This window comes from Poecile atricapillus, chromosome 28 (assembly GCF_030490865.1).
Source record: "Poecile atricapillus isolate bPoeAtr1 chromosome 28, bPoeAtr1.hap1, whole genome shotgun sequence".
Classification (NCBI taxonomy): Eukaryota; Metazoa; Chordata; class Aves; order Passeriformes; family Paridae; genus Poecile; species Poecile atricapillus.
The window spans coordinates 103608-119312 of NC_081276.1; the positions used below are offsets into that span (position 1 = coordinate 103608).

At 38.1% G+C, this 15705-nt stretch overlaps 1 protein-coding gene across 6 annotated transcripts in view; it reads left to right on the plus strand.

The window, feature by feature from the left end:
- EPS15L1 (epidermal growth factor receptor pathway substrate 15 like 1) overlaps positions 1 to 12806 on the plus strand; it is a 46696-nt gene extending 33890 nt beyond the window's left edge. For 5 of the 6 annotated variants that reach the window (XM_058858574.1, XM_058858571.1, XM_058858569.1 and 2 more), the window contains 2 exons: positions 3507 to 3712; positions 8212 to 12806. In XM_058858574.1, coding sequence (XP_058714557.1) covers positions 3507 to 3712; positions 8212 to 8358 — 353 coding nt within the window. In that variant the 3' untranslated portion in view covers positions 8359 to 12806. The remainder of the gene's footprint in view (positions 1 to 3506; positions 3713 to 8211) is intronic. The other variant, XM_058858573.1, reaches the window with a different exon arrangement.
- Positions 12807 to 15705: the final 2899 nt, after the last annotated feature.

Genomic DNA, 15705 nt, shown 5'->3' on the forward strand with positions numbered 1-15705 from the left:
ACTAAACATGGGACTACAAAAATCTTCGTGTAGTTTCGTGTACACTCGCTACGATGGGAGACTTACACTTGCTGTAAGTCAGCAAAGATATCAGAAAGATAGTGCTGGTGTTATTACTACTAATTTGTGTCTAATATATGAGTAAATTTGAACATATAACTGAACCAAACAAACTTCTGCCAGGCCTCAAAACCATGTTTGCAGAGTGTGGCAGGATAAAGCAAACTGTAAGCGATGTACAAAGGGCATTAAAAGAAAGAATTGAACTTGGAGTTGGACTTGATGGTCCTCATGGATCTCTTCCAGCTTGAGGTTCTGAGATTGTAGGGCTCATTGAAGATTCTTGTGCATGGTAGGGCTGATGTATTCAGAGTAGGTGCTGCCCTTAAAATTGCTCTGCAAAAGATAAACCTGATTGCATAAGGGTTTCCCTCTCACTTTTCAAAATAGAAAAATTATCACTCTATTCTATTCTTTAACATCTAAAAATATGAAGAACTCAGTGTGTAAAATGAAAGCTTTCAATATTATTAGCAGTAACTCTCATTTCATGGTGGCATTGCATTTCCTCTACAACAAAGTGATTCTTTGTGATCTTTCGTGAAGATGAAGCACGAGAAACCCTGATGCTCTGTGCAGGTTCAAAACCACCTGGGGCTTTGTGCAAAAACCTTAAACAGGCCACCCAGAAAAACCAGGCTTGCTGAACAAATACGTTGCAAATCCAGCGTTTGTGTTAACAGTCACCAATTTCACATAGTGGTTTTGCTAGCAGAAGATTTAACCTAAGAAGAGGGCATCTTAAAATGGGTCAGTTTTGCCTCCAGCAATCCAAATTGGTTTTGGGCAATACAGGGTGAAGTATGAGGGGGAATTTCCTTGCTGGTAACTGGCAAGAGAAGAAGGAGAAATAACGTAGAGGGCTCTTTTTTTGCCTTGAGAAGAAGTTGGAAATGCAGATACTTAATTCTCCAAGGCCAGTTTGGATGGAGCTTGGAGCAACCCAGTCTAGTGGAAGATGTCCCTGCCCATGGCAGGGGGTTAGAACTGGATGAGCTTTAAGGAACCTTCCAACCCAAGCCATTCTGGAATTCTGTGACTCTAATTTAAAACAAGTTAAAATAAGTTGCTCTTCTATGTGGAGCATTACATACGCATGCTGAGTTGCTCACCCCTTGACAGGTTTTTGTGTCCCCTGGCATGGGATGGCTGTGGCAGTGGTGAGATCTGGAGGTCACGGGAACAGGCAGGATATAAGTGCGACACTGCATTCCAGAGAGCAAAACGTGGCCTGTGGAAAGTTGGGTTGGAGTGAGGGAGGGTCCGTGCTTGTGAGGAGGGCAATTTCCTGTATATTGTGTCACTTCCTTCCATGAAGGACAAAGCACTGGCCTCATCTGCCTCACTTTAGGAGTTGCACAGGTGGTTGCTGCCAGGGGATCTGTATATCTACGTCATGTATCTTATCCAGGATGAAGCATGTACTGAACCATGGAAAATAGTGCTGGGTTAGGGTTAGTTTTAAGAGATCTGCTTTATCTTCCAGCTTCAAGGTGGCTGAATCAGTGTTATTTCTAGAAGCTTTTTTGAATCTCGTGGATGTGTTGATAGAATGGCTCCCCAGAGCAATGGTCATGCCCCTGAGGCTGCCAGAGATCAAGGAGCATTTGGACAACGCTCTCAGAATGGGATTGTTGTGGTGGCTGTGCAGGGCCAGAGCTTGCACTGGATGATCCCTGTGGGTCCCTTCCAACTATGAATGTGATAGGTTCCCTGGGCAGTCTGGAGTACCCTTTAGTTTTAAAGATGTTGAAAAAAATCGTTGAATCTGATGTGTATCTCTTTTGGTCCAGTCAAAATCCATTCACCTTTTTCCTATGGAAGACTTGCAGGACTATGATCAGGTTCCCCTCAAACACTGTCAGGACTAAACAAATCCAGTTCTATCTCCACCTGCACGTGCCTTGTTTTCCATGTCTCTCTCTGTCTGCTTGTTCGGCTGGGGACTTCTTTGCTTCCCACTTTCTATGCAGTGTCTGCCAGTGGTGCCTCTGTTGCATCAGAGTCTGACGTTGACACTGCACTAATGAGAGTCTGCGTGATTTCCTCAGATCCACGTAAACCTGATTTCCTCAGTTCCCTCTATACCCAATTCCTTCAGCTCCCTGTCCACATGTGCCTCTGGCTTTGGGGAATAGAGGCCAGCTGAGTACAAGGGAGGATGGCTTTTTGGCTGGCCCTGGGGTAGGAGAGGCTGAGCTGGGATTTACTGGAAGTTGCTGGATAGGTAATTTATTTAGTGCCAGTTTGCTGATCTTTATTTCCCTCTGATAAAAGTATTTCCACAGATCTGAGCATATATTACGAAGTTCATGAGCACGTACCAAAGTGCTTTCTGAAAAACTCCCCGGCTATGACTTAGATGTGCCAAGTACACTCTGAAATTTAGGGATTGATTCCATTTCTCTGTGCTTTCCTAGTGCGTATGTCATAATGAGAATAAATTATAAGATTCCTATTAAATTGGACATTTCAAAACAGCTCTATTACTACAAATAATGTATGGAATTCAGTTTATTACGCAGGAAGTTGCAAGTATTTGTTTACTTTAAGAATGCTTCTAGATTTTCCTTTATCGAGTTAACACATTGCAATCAAGAATGATCACACAAGGAATATTTTCCCTGGAAGCTGGATGAACACTTGTCAGGAGCAATCTTCTTTTTTTTTTATTAAGGTGGGGTGAGTGGGGGAGAAATATATTTATCTGTTTAGTTCTTTAACCTCACAAAATAATCTTTTGGCAAGGGGAATTAAAAATCAACCATTCAGGCTTTAATTGCAACAAATGAAATATGCACATATTATTTATGAGCATACACAATAATTCCTGTGATTTAATTTGTTTTTGGCGTGGAATATAAGAACGAACAGTCACCTGCAGAAGGCGAGTTGTGGAGCAAACACCTCAGAGAGAGATGATTTCTTAATCAGCCTCCTTTTCTTTGTGTATGTGATGGTAGAAGGATAAACCAGTTCCAGGAAAAAAAAGCAGAATGCAGGCATTCTGTAAAGTGACAGCTAAGTTACTCTTTAATCCTATATAACGTGATTTATCTTTAGTGATACACTTTTTTTTTATTTTGTCTTCTGTAAAATACCAAACTTAAACTTGAAATATCTCTAATCCTGGAAAATCAAAGTCATACTTGTCAATTTTTTCTGACCAAATGTCTTTATAATGGGTTTCATCATTTAAAATCTTGATGGTATTAATATTTTTGTATGTATAAGATAATAAAACCATTTAAATAAAATAACTGCTTTAGATGATATGCACTGAGAAATAACTACCATTATATTTGGTTAAATTTCCACCTACCCCAAGAAGGATGGATGATGCTAGAGTATATAGCACAGTTTCCTATTTCAGGGCTTTGCACTGTCCATGGTAAGTAACTTCTCTTTTTCTCCTTTTGTTTTTTTTTTTTTCCTAAACTTTCCAGGTAAAAGTACTCCTGTAAGCCACCTTGGGTCTACAGATTTTCCCAAGCCCCATGATCCATTCCAGCCATTTGGGGCTGACAGCAGTGACCTGTTTCAAAGTAAAAAGGGGTTTGGGGACCCATTTAGTGGAAAAGATCCATTTGCTCCCTCCTCTTCAAGTAAAACTTCTAAAGACTCTTCCTTGGGGTTTGCAGACTTCAGCTCTGTAAGTTAAGTTCCTTGTCTCTGAGCAAACCACTTTCTGCTCTGCTTGCAGCAGTCTCTGTTGGGTTTCTGTCTTACCTGCAAACCTACTGTTCCCTGGCTTCTGTCTCTCAGTACCTTCATGCTGTCCTCATTGTTTTTGTATTAATATTTCTGTAATAAAAAGGTATTATTTCAATAAAAAAGAAGTTTCATACTAAATTTTCAAGGGTTTATGTGCATTTAAATTATTTTAGTACAGTGTGCCTTTACTCTCAAATTCTTTGTAGCAGAATCTGTGTATTGCTTTTGTTGCATGGAGGCCATTTTGTAAACAGATTTTTGGGAGCCAATGATGTAAAGACTCAAAACCAATTGATGAAAACATTTCTATAGCAATTTCACCATATCCTGAGAAGCAAATCCTTAAAGGAAAAGTTTCTAATAAGTACTTGTAACTGGTTATGGAGAAAGTTCTGACAATCCTGTCGCAACGTTTACTGTATATGATGGAATGTGGTCATAGAGAGACACAGATGAGACAGAGATTGAAAATTTAGCTGTTGGATTTTGTTCCTGTTACTGATGTTGTAGAAAAGACAGAGAAAACAAAAAGGTTTCGTAGAACCGAGATAGAAAGGTCCACACTGCACTCCAAAAGACAGTCCCAGACGGTTTGAAAACAAAGCCAGGTCCCCATTAATTTAAAACTATCGGGGTTTCCAAAGCCCAACTTTGGTTTTAATGCTGGAATTGGGAACCATTGTAAATGCAATGGTGGTGTGGTTCTTATTGCTTCCATAGGTGGATAGAATCTGTCGCACCCACAGCCTCAGGCTTCTTTCTCCTTTCACATGTTTTTGTTCTCTCACGTTGCCACGTAGTAAAATTGCAAACTTATTCTGTTCCTTAACTCTGCTGGACACAGGTCACTGTTTAACAAGGGGAGATACTTAAACTGAATCTTTCAGGTTGTTTCTTTTTAATGGTTTTTTTTTGGGGGGGGGGGGGGGGGGGCGGAGTGTGTCCTAATTATTATTTGATATTAAATGTGTATCACTTTCCTATTTGATATTGTTAGCTGAAGTCATCTGTGCAGACTTTAGTTGGCCTCAGGACTTTAATTTATCACTTCTGAAACGTCAAGTTCAAGATTTGTTGTATGTTTGACCACAGCTAGTTGGATTTGCACAGTTAAATTCTGATTGTATACAAACTGATGACATTCTTAATAAAAATAAGACATTAAACCTGCTTTATCTGAAGTTTCTTCAACAATATCTAATTTCTTCCTGCAAAGAAAGACAAATGATGGAATGGAATGACTGTTACCCAGTTATTGTCATCTTACTTTACATTAAGAAATCCAGACTGTATTTCTTAAGTTAAAATGTGGTTTACTCTGAGTGATTGTATCAAATGATTAACCAAAATCTCTGGTCCCAATCCTAGTGGGTGCTCCAGGGTCAAATTTGCTGTGCCATCCGTTTCTCAGATCAACTTTAGAAGATAAGGAACAAGTAGGGAAAATGTGATAATGAGCAGTGGCCACTAAATAATTCCCGTTAATTGGCATTTCATCAAATGAAATAAATTTTTAAAATTTGAACTTTAAATTTAAAGTTTTCTGAATTCATTTTTCCTCTTGTAGGGGGAAAAAAAAAAAAGTGTTGACTGAATTTGGCTGAAAAGACAGATTTAATCCCTTTTCTCCTCAGTTCATGGAGTTTTTTCCTTTTCCATGGCACAATTATGCTGCTACACTTGACAATTCCTAATCCTTCTGTATGATGTTTTGAATGTACCAGTTACCTTGAAATCATTGAGAATACTGTGCTACTCTTTTCCTCATGGTTGGGAAACTTTGTTCATAATGGAAATTAAAATCAGTCTTACTTAGAGAAGGTTTTTGACATCTACTTTGAATCCATGGAATCTGAGAACAGAATCGTGTAGAACATGAATAATCAAACAACCTAATTTTTAATTTTAATCCTTGACTGTTGTAAGAAAGAACATGGGAACTTTCATCATTATATTGTAGTAGGAAAATCTGGTGCTTTTTTGACACACTGGCAAATTCACGCATCCAGAGTTTGCAGATACTTTCATTGCGTTCCTAACTTTGTTGTTGTCACTAAATATGATTCATTGGAACAAAACAGTCTTTTGGTAACTAAGATTTCAGATATTTCTGTGTTCCAGCTGCAGTTTACAGAACAACAAGAAAAGCCACTTTTTTTTTTTGCCAACAGAAAGTGTTTAAATTTCCAAGAAACAGAACACTTAGGAATAAACTTTTTGTCTCAGTACTAGCTGCTAGTTCAGTACACACAAGTTAGTGAAGCTTTTTGAGATTTGATTGGTCTTGCTGCAGTCTGCTGGTTTCCTCATCTATGCCTTGGGTCTGTGTATTTCTGAAAAAGAAAAGGACGGGTTTAATGCAATTACACGTGTGACATATTTATAGACTTGTTGAAACCTGGACATATGCAAAAAATGGTTATTGTATTAAATTACCTGTAAACCATCCTTTTATAGGCAATCTGTGCAAGAATCTGTGGCACTATTGAACTGTTCTGTACTTATTTCACTACTCAGTGTTGAGAGTTATCTCCTGAAAATGGTACTTTGTGCCAATCACTTGTAATAAGGCACATCCAGATTTGTTTCCAATGAATCATTTGCCTATTTTTCCTTTTTATTTTTTCCACTCAGCACTTTTAACCACAAAAATATAACTTGTGTCCCATAAACAAGTTATAATTGGGACTCTCATAAGCTTTGGAAGCCTTATCCTAGAATGGAAGCTATAGAAGTAAAACTGGTTTCTCAACATTAAAAAAATATCCCAAATAGTTTGACAAAGTGTCTTGTATTTCTGAAAATAGTTACAGTTCATTCTCCATCCCAGCTGTTAGATTTACCTAAATTCCTGGACTAAGCAGAGAATTCCTGCTTCCACTTGTGTCTGTACCACTTCTGTTGCATTTCAGTAACATCAAATGCAAAGTTTTTCATCTAAATTTCTATAGCAATGAAAGCAGAGATATTGCATGAAGAAAAGCTTGGGTGTTTTTTGCATCAAATCATCTCAAAAGTCATACTGGGAGAAATAAAAGGAGGAATGATGGCCATCCAGAGGCATGATTAAATTATGAGTAAATGAGAATTGGGCTTGGGTTGAAAGAAATTAAAATAGGAGGATTTATTTCAAAATATATAAAAAATAAAGATTACAGATACATTGCAGAGTGGAGGAGGAGGCTGGGGTGGGGCCATCACATAGTGTTTGTGCAGCTAGGCAGGGTTTAGCACTGAAGCTTGCATTTTAACACTCAGTTCAATATTTCGAGTCAATCTGGGCAGGTGTAACTGCATCAGTTTTTGCCATGGCACAGCAGACTCTGCTCAGAGTCACTGTGTCCCAGGCAACAAAGAATTTTTGCAGTGTACATCCAGCTGAAATTTTTCTCTTCAAAAAACTCAAATTATATGTTTTCCTGCATGCACACAAAAAAAATCACCAAAAGAAAAAAAATGGCACAAAGCAAATTTTAGAAGTGGGCTTTAATGCAAACATTTGCATGCAGCTGTTCCCATCCTCCTCCTCAGCAAATGCTAAAATTAACTGGGAACAGATTATGTTTGCATTTGAAATTGTTGTGATTTCAATGAAATAGTTTCAGATATTCAAAAAGTTCAAACAAGCGAACTTTTGCATCCTTCAATGGTAAATACTGCAATATAATTTTGGACAAGTTTTGCAGCACTGTACTTGTGTTTGGGAAGCCCAAACAGGTTTAGGACCTGAATGTTATAAAGTGTGATTCTTTTCTTAGTGTTCTCTTCTGAAGTAAATTGGACTCTCTCACATTATTTCTTACTGGTGAAACTCTGTGTATTTTATGAACAGCAACAGAAGCACTTTTGTTAACTTTTGATTTGGTGATGAAACTTCCCACATGTCAGCAGCGTCCAAAATTACTTATCAAACCCCTCACCCTTAGCAGGAACTACTGCAATAAAACTCTCTGTTGTGCAGTTGCACAAGAGCAAGCTATTAGCTTTACCAGGTATTTACCAGCTTTTACCAGCTATTTATTCTTAAAAATGGTTGTAGTTGCTGTGCTTCCGAACCATTCATTTCCTTTTTTTGTGCTTGTGGAGGGTTTTTTTTGCTGTTTACACACCCGAGTGTGCCACAGATGCAAGGACTTGCATCCCATGTGGGTTAATTTCCAGGTGGGAGGAGGAAGAAACTAAGGGTATAAACTAAGTAAGGAAGTAAAGAGGAATTAAAGAGATAAGGGAGGAAATGAAGGAGGAAGAAAATAAGGAAATAAAGGATGAAATGAAGAAACCAGTGAGTGCATTTCTTTGTCAGTCTAGAACTGCCCTAAGACAGCCTGGTGTACTTGAGCTGTATATTTTAATAAGTCTGATTCTTTGTATTTTTTGCATAATTTCTTTGAGCTGGTTGCTAACTTTAATCATTCATTTTCCATTTTCATTTTTTAGTTTGGAAATGAGGAACAGCAGCTGGCCTGGGCAAAGCGAGAGAGTGAAAAAGCAGAGCAGGAAAGACTGGCTCGGTTGCGGAGACAAGAACAAGAAGACCTTGAGTTGGCCATTGCACTCAGTAAGGCTGACATGCCAAACTCTTAAAGAGGGTCTTGGGTTTCACCCTTTTTAAGAGAAACCTTGGAACAAGGCTTTTATAAAAATACTAAATCCTTGGTTTATATTGTGAAAATAATTTTAGTCATCTTCAGATCTAAACAGGACTGGCTGGTTGTGTCCAACTAGGCTCTGTGTGGCTTCTCAAATGCATAATCTGCAGGAAACACTGTATAAGCTGTATTATATGTTCTAGATAAAATTTGTTGCTTGTAAGAAATTTAACGTATAATCCTAAGGTACTGAAAGTTTCTTTATCCAAAACACAAATGTTGCATAGAGTAAACTGCAGCTTGTGAATCTGTTTTTTTATAACCTGAATTCCACTGGGCCTTTCAGGCTGCAGTATGGATTTCAAAGAAAATGTCATAAAAAGATAATATTTACAGAATTAGCTTTCACTTGTTACATCTATTTAATAATTCATGGTAGGCTAATCAGTACTTCTGCATTATCTGTGTGAAAGCATAAATTCATTATTAGATGGTCCCTTTTTATCCCGAAGTTGTGGCTTTTGCAAAAGAATCTGACAATTTATATGTGATAGATACAAACAGTGAAGTCTGTAAAACAGTACGAATTTGAAGACTCTAGAAATCAGTAGTTCTTCTAATTCAAGCATTCATTCACATTTGACTTTTAATAATTATATGTGACTAAAAGAGGGAGTTAATTCATTTGTAGTAAATGGGATAAATAATTTAGCAGTTAAATTATGAAGTAAAAATTTGCTTTATTGTATGTAAACAGAATTGCAAGATGGTGATACACATTTGAGTACTGCTTTAATGTGACATCAAAAAATCAAGTGGTAGAAAAGTTGCCATGTTTGAGGAGTGCTCACCCCTGCAACTCATCTTACTCTCATTTACTCCAACTCCCAGCACACAGACTAGGTTGTGTTACTCAAGTGACTCTCTGGGACAGTCTCTACCTCTGCTTCTTCAATTCCACCTCTTTGGGGTTACAGATCAAGCAGATTTAGCTGAAATTAAGCCAAGTTGAATCAGATTTTAGTTGCCAAATACACATTCACACATCAGTTCTGGCAGCACTGTCTGGGTTGGCTCTAAAATACAGCTTGCAGTACTCAGACCGGGTGGGAACAGGTTTTATATGCACTGAACGCTTCCACCTGGAAAAGAGAACACAGAATGTGTTTGACATGTCATAGAAAAAATAAGTCTGTGAATTAATTTGCTTACTAGAAATGCCTTTTCTGATTACAGGAATTCTAAAACTTCAGCTGTGTTTGCCTTGGAATTTTCTGTCTCATAGAGTAGGGATCTAGCACAGCATTTTTAAATGTCCTCAGTCTTCTTTCCTGCCCTTTGTTCTCTGGGAATACAAAAGCTTTACATTCTGTGTTTTTACTGATGCGGCCCTTACCTTACAACATTTTCTCTCTTTTTTTTTTTTAATGTGGTATTCCTTCATCATCTTTAATGCATTTATATTTTTTATGTCCTTGCTTCCTTACTTTTATTTTCATACAATGACAGTGCCTGCTCAGTGAATGAAAACAATCTTTCCCTGTTCTGTTGGGATTGCCTTATCCTGGATGCTTTCCTTACACAGAGGAGTTAGATTGGATCGTTTTAAGCATCTTGGTAGTTTTCAGCTCTGAAATGCAGCCAAGACATGGCGTTTGTAGTCTCAGGCTTTTGTGGGGAGGTAGGTGGGTGGGTGGGTGTGCAGACACACACATCTATCTGTGTTTAGGATGTTATTTTTAAGAGTCACAACAAATGAATAAGGGCAGAACACAACATATTGTCTATGCACAGCATTAGATGTAGGAACCTTAAATTTACTGAAACGCTCTTGATTCAAAATATTGTCACTGCAGCAGAAGAAAACCTAGCTGTGATTTCTTGCTTTGTATTTAATATAGTTTTTCATACAGAAAGGAAGATTCCCCACATTCTTTCCCTATGCTGTAACTCAGTGTTTGTGCAATACTTGCACTTGCTTTTTGAGGCAAAACTTTATTGCAAGACATTGCTCTTCTTCCTCCAGACCAGTAAAATTTAAAGCACAAACAGACCTGTTGCTATTTGGGCAGAGAAAATATGTACAATGTAAGATATGGAAAATGTGAATACCCCCAGTGCATATACAGTGTACAGTGAGATCCATATTATTTGTGTCATGTATGTGTGTGTGTATATACATATATATACATATACATATATATATATAATTGTATAATGTAATCATAGTGTGTGTATATACTCTACATGTCCACATGCTATATCCACTATATAGCTCCTTGTGCTGTACATAAAATGTGTATATACAGTGAATATGTAGAATATGCATATATATTCTATATATTAAAGCTTGTGTGTATGTATGAATTTTGTAACCACAGATAGATACAGAATTGGAATCTTTACAGAAATTCAGATTAGCTCATGGCTCTGAGAATTTCAACGTCCTGGTTAAAGAAAAGAAGATAAATGATTTCTAATCAATTTGTATCAAAATTTCTTTCATTGACATGAAAACCTGTGTTCATTAGCTGTGCCAGGTGTAAGAGAACCCTGGCAGAAAGTAGTAATCATTTGCACTGGATGTAATTTCACATTCTTTGTAGTTTTTAAAGTATCTGTTTAGAATGTAGGCTCAACTGCTCATCTTGCATGTCATCTTTCTTCTCTGGGCTGAGGCAATGAATTTTTTTCCTATGTTTGCTTGTAGTCTCACTTCCCTCTTTCCTTTTTTTCCCCTTTTAAAAAAGTTTATTTCTAAGGAGCTGTTCCCATACACACACCCCAAACAGTCATAGGCAAAGGTGGGAAACATGTTTTTCTAGTTCCATTCTAGTTAGATTGGTTGCACATAATTGTCATCTGGATTCCAGTTCTGGTTTTCCTGAATTTCTACCCAAGCTTTTACTTCAGGAGAAATGAATATCCCTTGCATGTTTTGCTTAGAGGAAACAGTGGGGGTGATTCTTCTTTCTGCTTAGATAAATTATTAGACTCTGTGGAACCTTGAACAATTACTAAGAGTTTAGCAGGGTTTTATGGTGGAAAACATGTTTTATACAGAATATATACTACTGGAATGACTCATTGAAAGCCCTGGATTGCACAGAGCACTGAGGCACAACAGTTAAACAGGACAGATAGACAATTATTCACGTTGAACTTACAAGTGCGGACAGTGCACATGGGACACAGAAATTGAATTACCACGTGACCCTTCACAGAGCTGTGTGTTCACATTTGCCTTGTGTGGTTTCCCTCAGTTAACTTCAAATTGTCTTGCTGTAAAACCTCCCCGTCACCCTGCAATAAAAACAGATGCTCATAAAAGTCATACTTCCACAACAATGCTGTATGAAATATTTTTATATAGGCAAATTTTCTTCATGGAACCTCTGCCCTATGAGGGTCATCAATCCTTCCTATATCTTGTTCTATGTACTGTGTTCTCAAAGTGTAGGAAATTCCAAGCTGTGTCTATGTAAGCCTTTTTTTTTTTAATTCCCATCTGTGAAATCTGTTGGCACTGTTGTAGAAATTATTTTGTCATCTTATGCTCAAAGATAATGCACTTTTCTTGAATTCTTCTTATAATCCTTTTGGGGTTACTATTTCTTCTTTAGTGTTTCTCCATTGAGAAGAATATTTGTTCTGTAGAACCATGGCCCAAAGAGTTTTGGTCCAAGTAGAATTGTTTCTTTCCCTTGTGTAAGAGTTTGATTTCTCCTTTCTTCTGCATTTTATTCCTCCCTCTCAGGAATTTCATTTCTGCTTAATCCTCATTTAGAGCTGGAACTCTGTTGAAGTGAATTGATCTCTGCTGTTAATGATCTAATTGAATTATCTTCCTATACTAGTGGAACAGCCAAGTTTTTTGGTTATGCAGAATATATTTGGTTATATATTGCATCTATGTAGACTTCACAACAACCATCTTTTCTTAGGAAGGAATTTTGCTTGGAGTATGATGGAATCATAGAAGATTTATTTTTAGAGTAGATATGTTAACTATAATTCGTTGACACACCTGTTTGATCAGTTGATATACTGCTCTTTTTACTTGAAAGTTTTATAAATAAAGGCTAATTTGTTATAAAATGGAATTTTTTTTTTCTTCCAACTTTTGCCTCTCCCTTTAAATTTCAAAGGAAAGCTTCTAGTGACTGTGGTTTCTTCTGCTGTTGCAAGTACAGAGAACTCTTCTGGTGTCCCTTTTAATATATATCATTCTTCAGTCTGACCTGAAAAAGGTGGAAACACAAAGCAGAAACTGCAATGCTGACCTAAATCTGACTAATATTTCCAAGTATGTACATTATTGTGGTTATATTTATCTTTCAAATGTTATAACAAATTGTAAGGTATTTTAATTTTAACCCATTTCATGTGTTTATTGTTTAATAAGAGAAATGTTATTGTTTAATATAATAAATGAAAGTTACTTTTTGGAGCTCTGAGATTTCAGCACTTTTTCTTTACCTTTTTTTTTTTGTCCAAAATTTCACAACTTTTTATTTTACATTCGTGAATCTTGCTTTGAGTAACAGTTCTATTCTCTGCACTGAAATATTTTTCTTGTTGGCTGGTGCCCTCTGCACTATTTTCCCTTCTGTCCTTCCCTTTCTTCCTTGTCCCAGTCAGATTTGGGCTGAGAAGACCAGTCCCAAATCCAATGCCACAGCCTTTCCAAGCAAATTGTGTGCAGCAATGCTGGATGTCCTGGCAATTTACACCAGGAATGCTTGGGGAGATCACTAGAGACAACCTTTGGCTGGCTGGAAAAACACACCTCACTATTGAGCTGTTCCATTTATTCACTTTGACTCATTCTTCTCCCAGCTGTTCACTGGCTGCTCCTGCTCACCTGGCCAAAGTGAGCAGCAGGTTGCCAGGGCAGGTTTCTCTGCAATATTTTTAGTACATTGACATTTTGGAGGATTTGACTGCAGTGTGTGACAAATGAGCACAATTCCCTACCCAATTCTTCTCATCTCTTATAAAACCATGGCCCAGCGCTCCATGCATTACTCGCACTCAAGTGGTCTGGGGTCTGACATACACAGCATTCTCATCTGTATGCTTTCCCAAATGCTTTCCTTAATCCACATCATCTGGGCTTAATCTGAAAGGACCCCCCTGTACCCAGCATTGCTTAAGAGCCCCTTCACTGAGAAAGGGAGAAAAGCATCACCATTCTGTTCAGGCTGTGGAAATTTGACGCTAAAGGCTGTCTAAGGTCTGAACCCAATTGTTAAACCTCAAACACAACTGTAGCATTTATTGACTGAGCCTAAGTATGTCCCAAGCCCAGGTCGCCTCTTGGAATTCTGAGCTCCTGGAGTCATCAGTGCCACCCCTACTCTGGGAGTGCCATCAGGTTTATCTCTGGAATTGCTGAATCTCCCATCTGCTGTACGTGACTATCAGTGCAGTCACTCTGAGTACCTTCTCCCTCCTGTCTGGTTGGCTTTTTTTTTAATGTAATGACCACAATTAAAACTTTTTATTGCTACTGATGCAGCATCTTTTAAAATTGCTGTAGCCTTCCTAACTGATGAAATTTCACAGAACTCTGCCAGCAGCAAACATAATATATTTCTGCTGTTTAACTTTCATAAAGTTCCTTGATCACAATTTTCAGAATGAAAAAAACCCTGTGCTCTCTGCCTATCTCTTGCACCTACAGCAAGAACATCCAAGCACTCTGTACCCCTTATTTTTCAATATAATTTAAAATAATTAAGATAACACTTATGCTGTCGTTGCACATAGGCTGTAAAAAATAAGTTGTTGGGATCTGAGGATATTTTTGTGTGTGTTTTGTTTTAAGCCTCAGACTCAGTAGCTATTCACCTAATAAATTAAATGTCACAGATCATATCCCAAATAATATTCCAGATGTTTCTTGGTGACATAATGAGTCAGAACTCCAGGTATGCTCTTAGCTGTAAGAAGTGCAAGAAACCAAAGTAAAAGTGATTTGAAGTGCTACTCTCTTTAGTTATAAACCTGTACCAGGTTAGTTCACCTGCAGTTTCTGTGTTGTTGAGATTTATGCTCACGACAACAGGCAGAAAACTTATGATTTGCTAAAAGGACTTACAATGGGAACAGGTAAGTGAGCAGGTAACTAATGCTAACAATGTTTACAGAGTAAATGAAAACTTGAAAGCTCTCCTTGTGCTAAGAAAGGAGGTTTTGGTAAAGTTAACTCCTTCATTCTATAAAGCAGTCCTTATGGTTCCTCTTTAGTGTCTGCACTAAATATTACAAGATTAAATAATTGTGGCTGAAAAATCAGACCTCGAAAGAGTAAATGAAATATATTTTCTACCTAACAAATTTGGGAGAAATCTGTGCATCCTTTGCATGCTGCAAGTGGAAGGTGCTGATTTGTGGCAGGGGCTGCTCCCAATTTCAGCTGAAGTGATAGGAAATGGTTGTTCAGGATCAAATTATACAGAGCTTTAAGGAGTCTCTGGGAATCAATGCACTGAACTAGTTACCTCCAGGGCTTGTGAACTGAGCATGGTTATATGCTTTAGGTTACTAGTGTTTGGCTTGTAAACCAATTATTTCTCGAAATTAAGTGGTTAACACATATCTGCCAGAGCCTGGGCCATGGCAGAGGAGCAGCTGCAGTGCCAGGGTTCAAAGCTCTGACTGCTTCACTCATAGCACATAGGACATGTCTTGAGATAGCCGGAACTGGGTCAGACCCAGCTGAGAGCAGCTGCTTTGAGGACACCAAGGAATTTTAAGGTTTGTAGATGACACCAAGTGTGGTGGCAAGGTTTTGGATTTTGCTAGTTACCATAGCAATGGCTACATGATTTTGTTGTAGTTGTTTTATCTAAATATAGCAAAATAAATTGCTAGAGCTTGGGGCTCTGGCTTTGAAAATTCAATTTAAGCAAAGCCTTACAGCTACTCTGTTAGAGGTGCACAAAATAGCTTAAGAAACCACAGATCCTCTACCACAGAAAACCACAGAACCACACAATCCTATAATTTGAAGCATGGACAAACTTATTTTGGCATTCTTGTGGATGGAAGACCAAAGTTTAGAGCCAGTCGATATTTTCAGGCAGTTTGTAAATGGCTGTGAGTAACCAAGGGCTCTCACAGGTTGAAATGCCCCGTCCTGCATGAGGTGAGCCATGTCCAGCCCTAAAGTTTCAGCTCTCCCAGATGTGATTAGCTACAAAACTGAATCTAAAATAAACTTTCAGGAAAGCCAGAGGGTTTCTAGTTCACCCTTCCACTTTAGGGTTAAAAAAAGAGATTTGGAAGCCTGCTGGCTTGCTGAGTGCTGGTTGCCTGCAGGGTGCTGGTGCGGTTT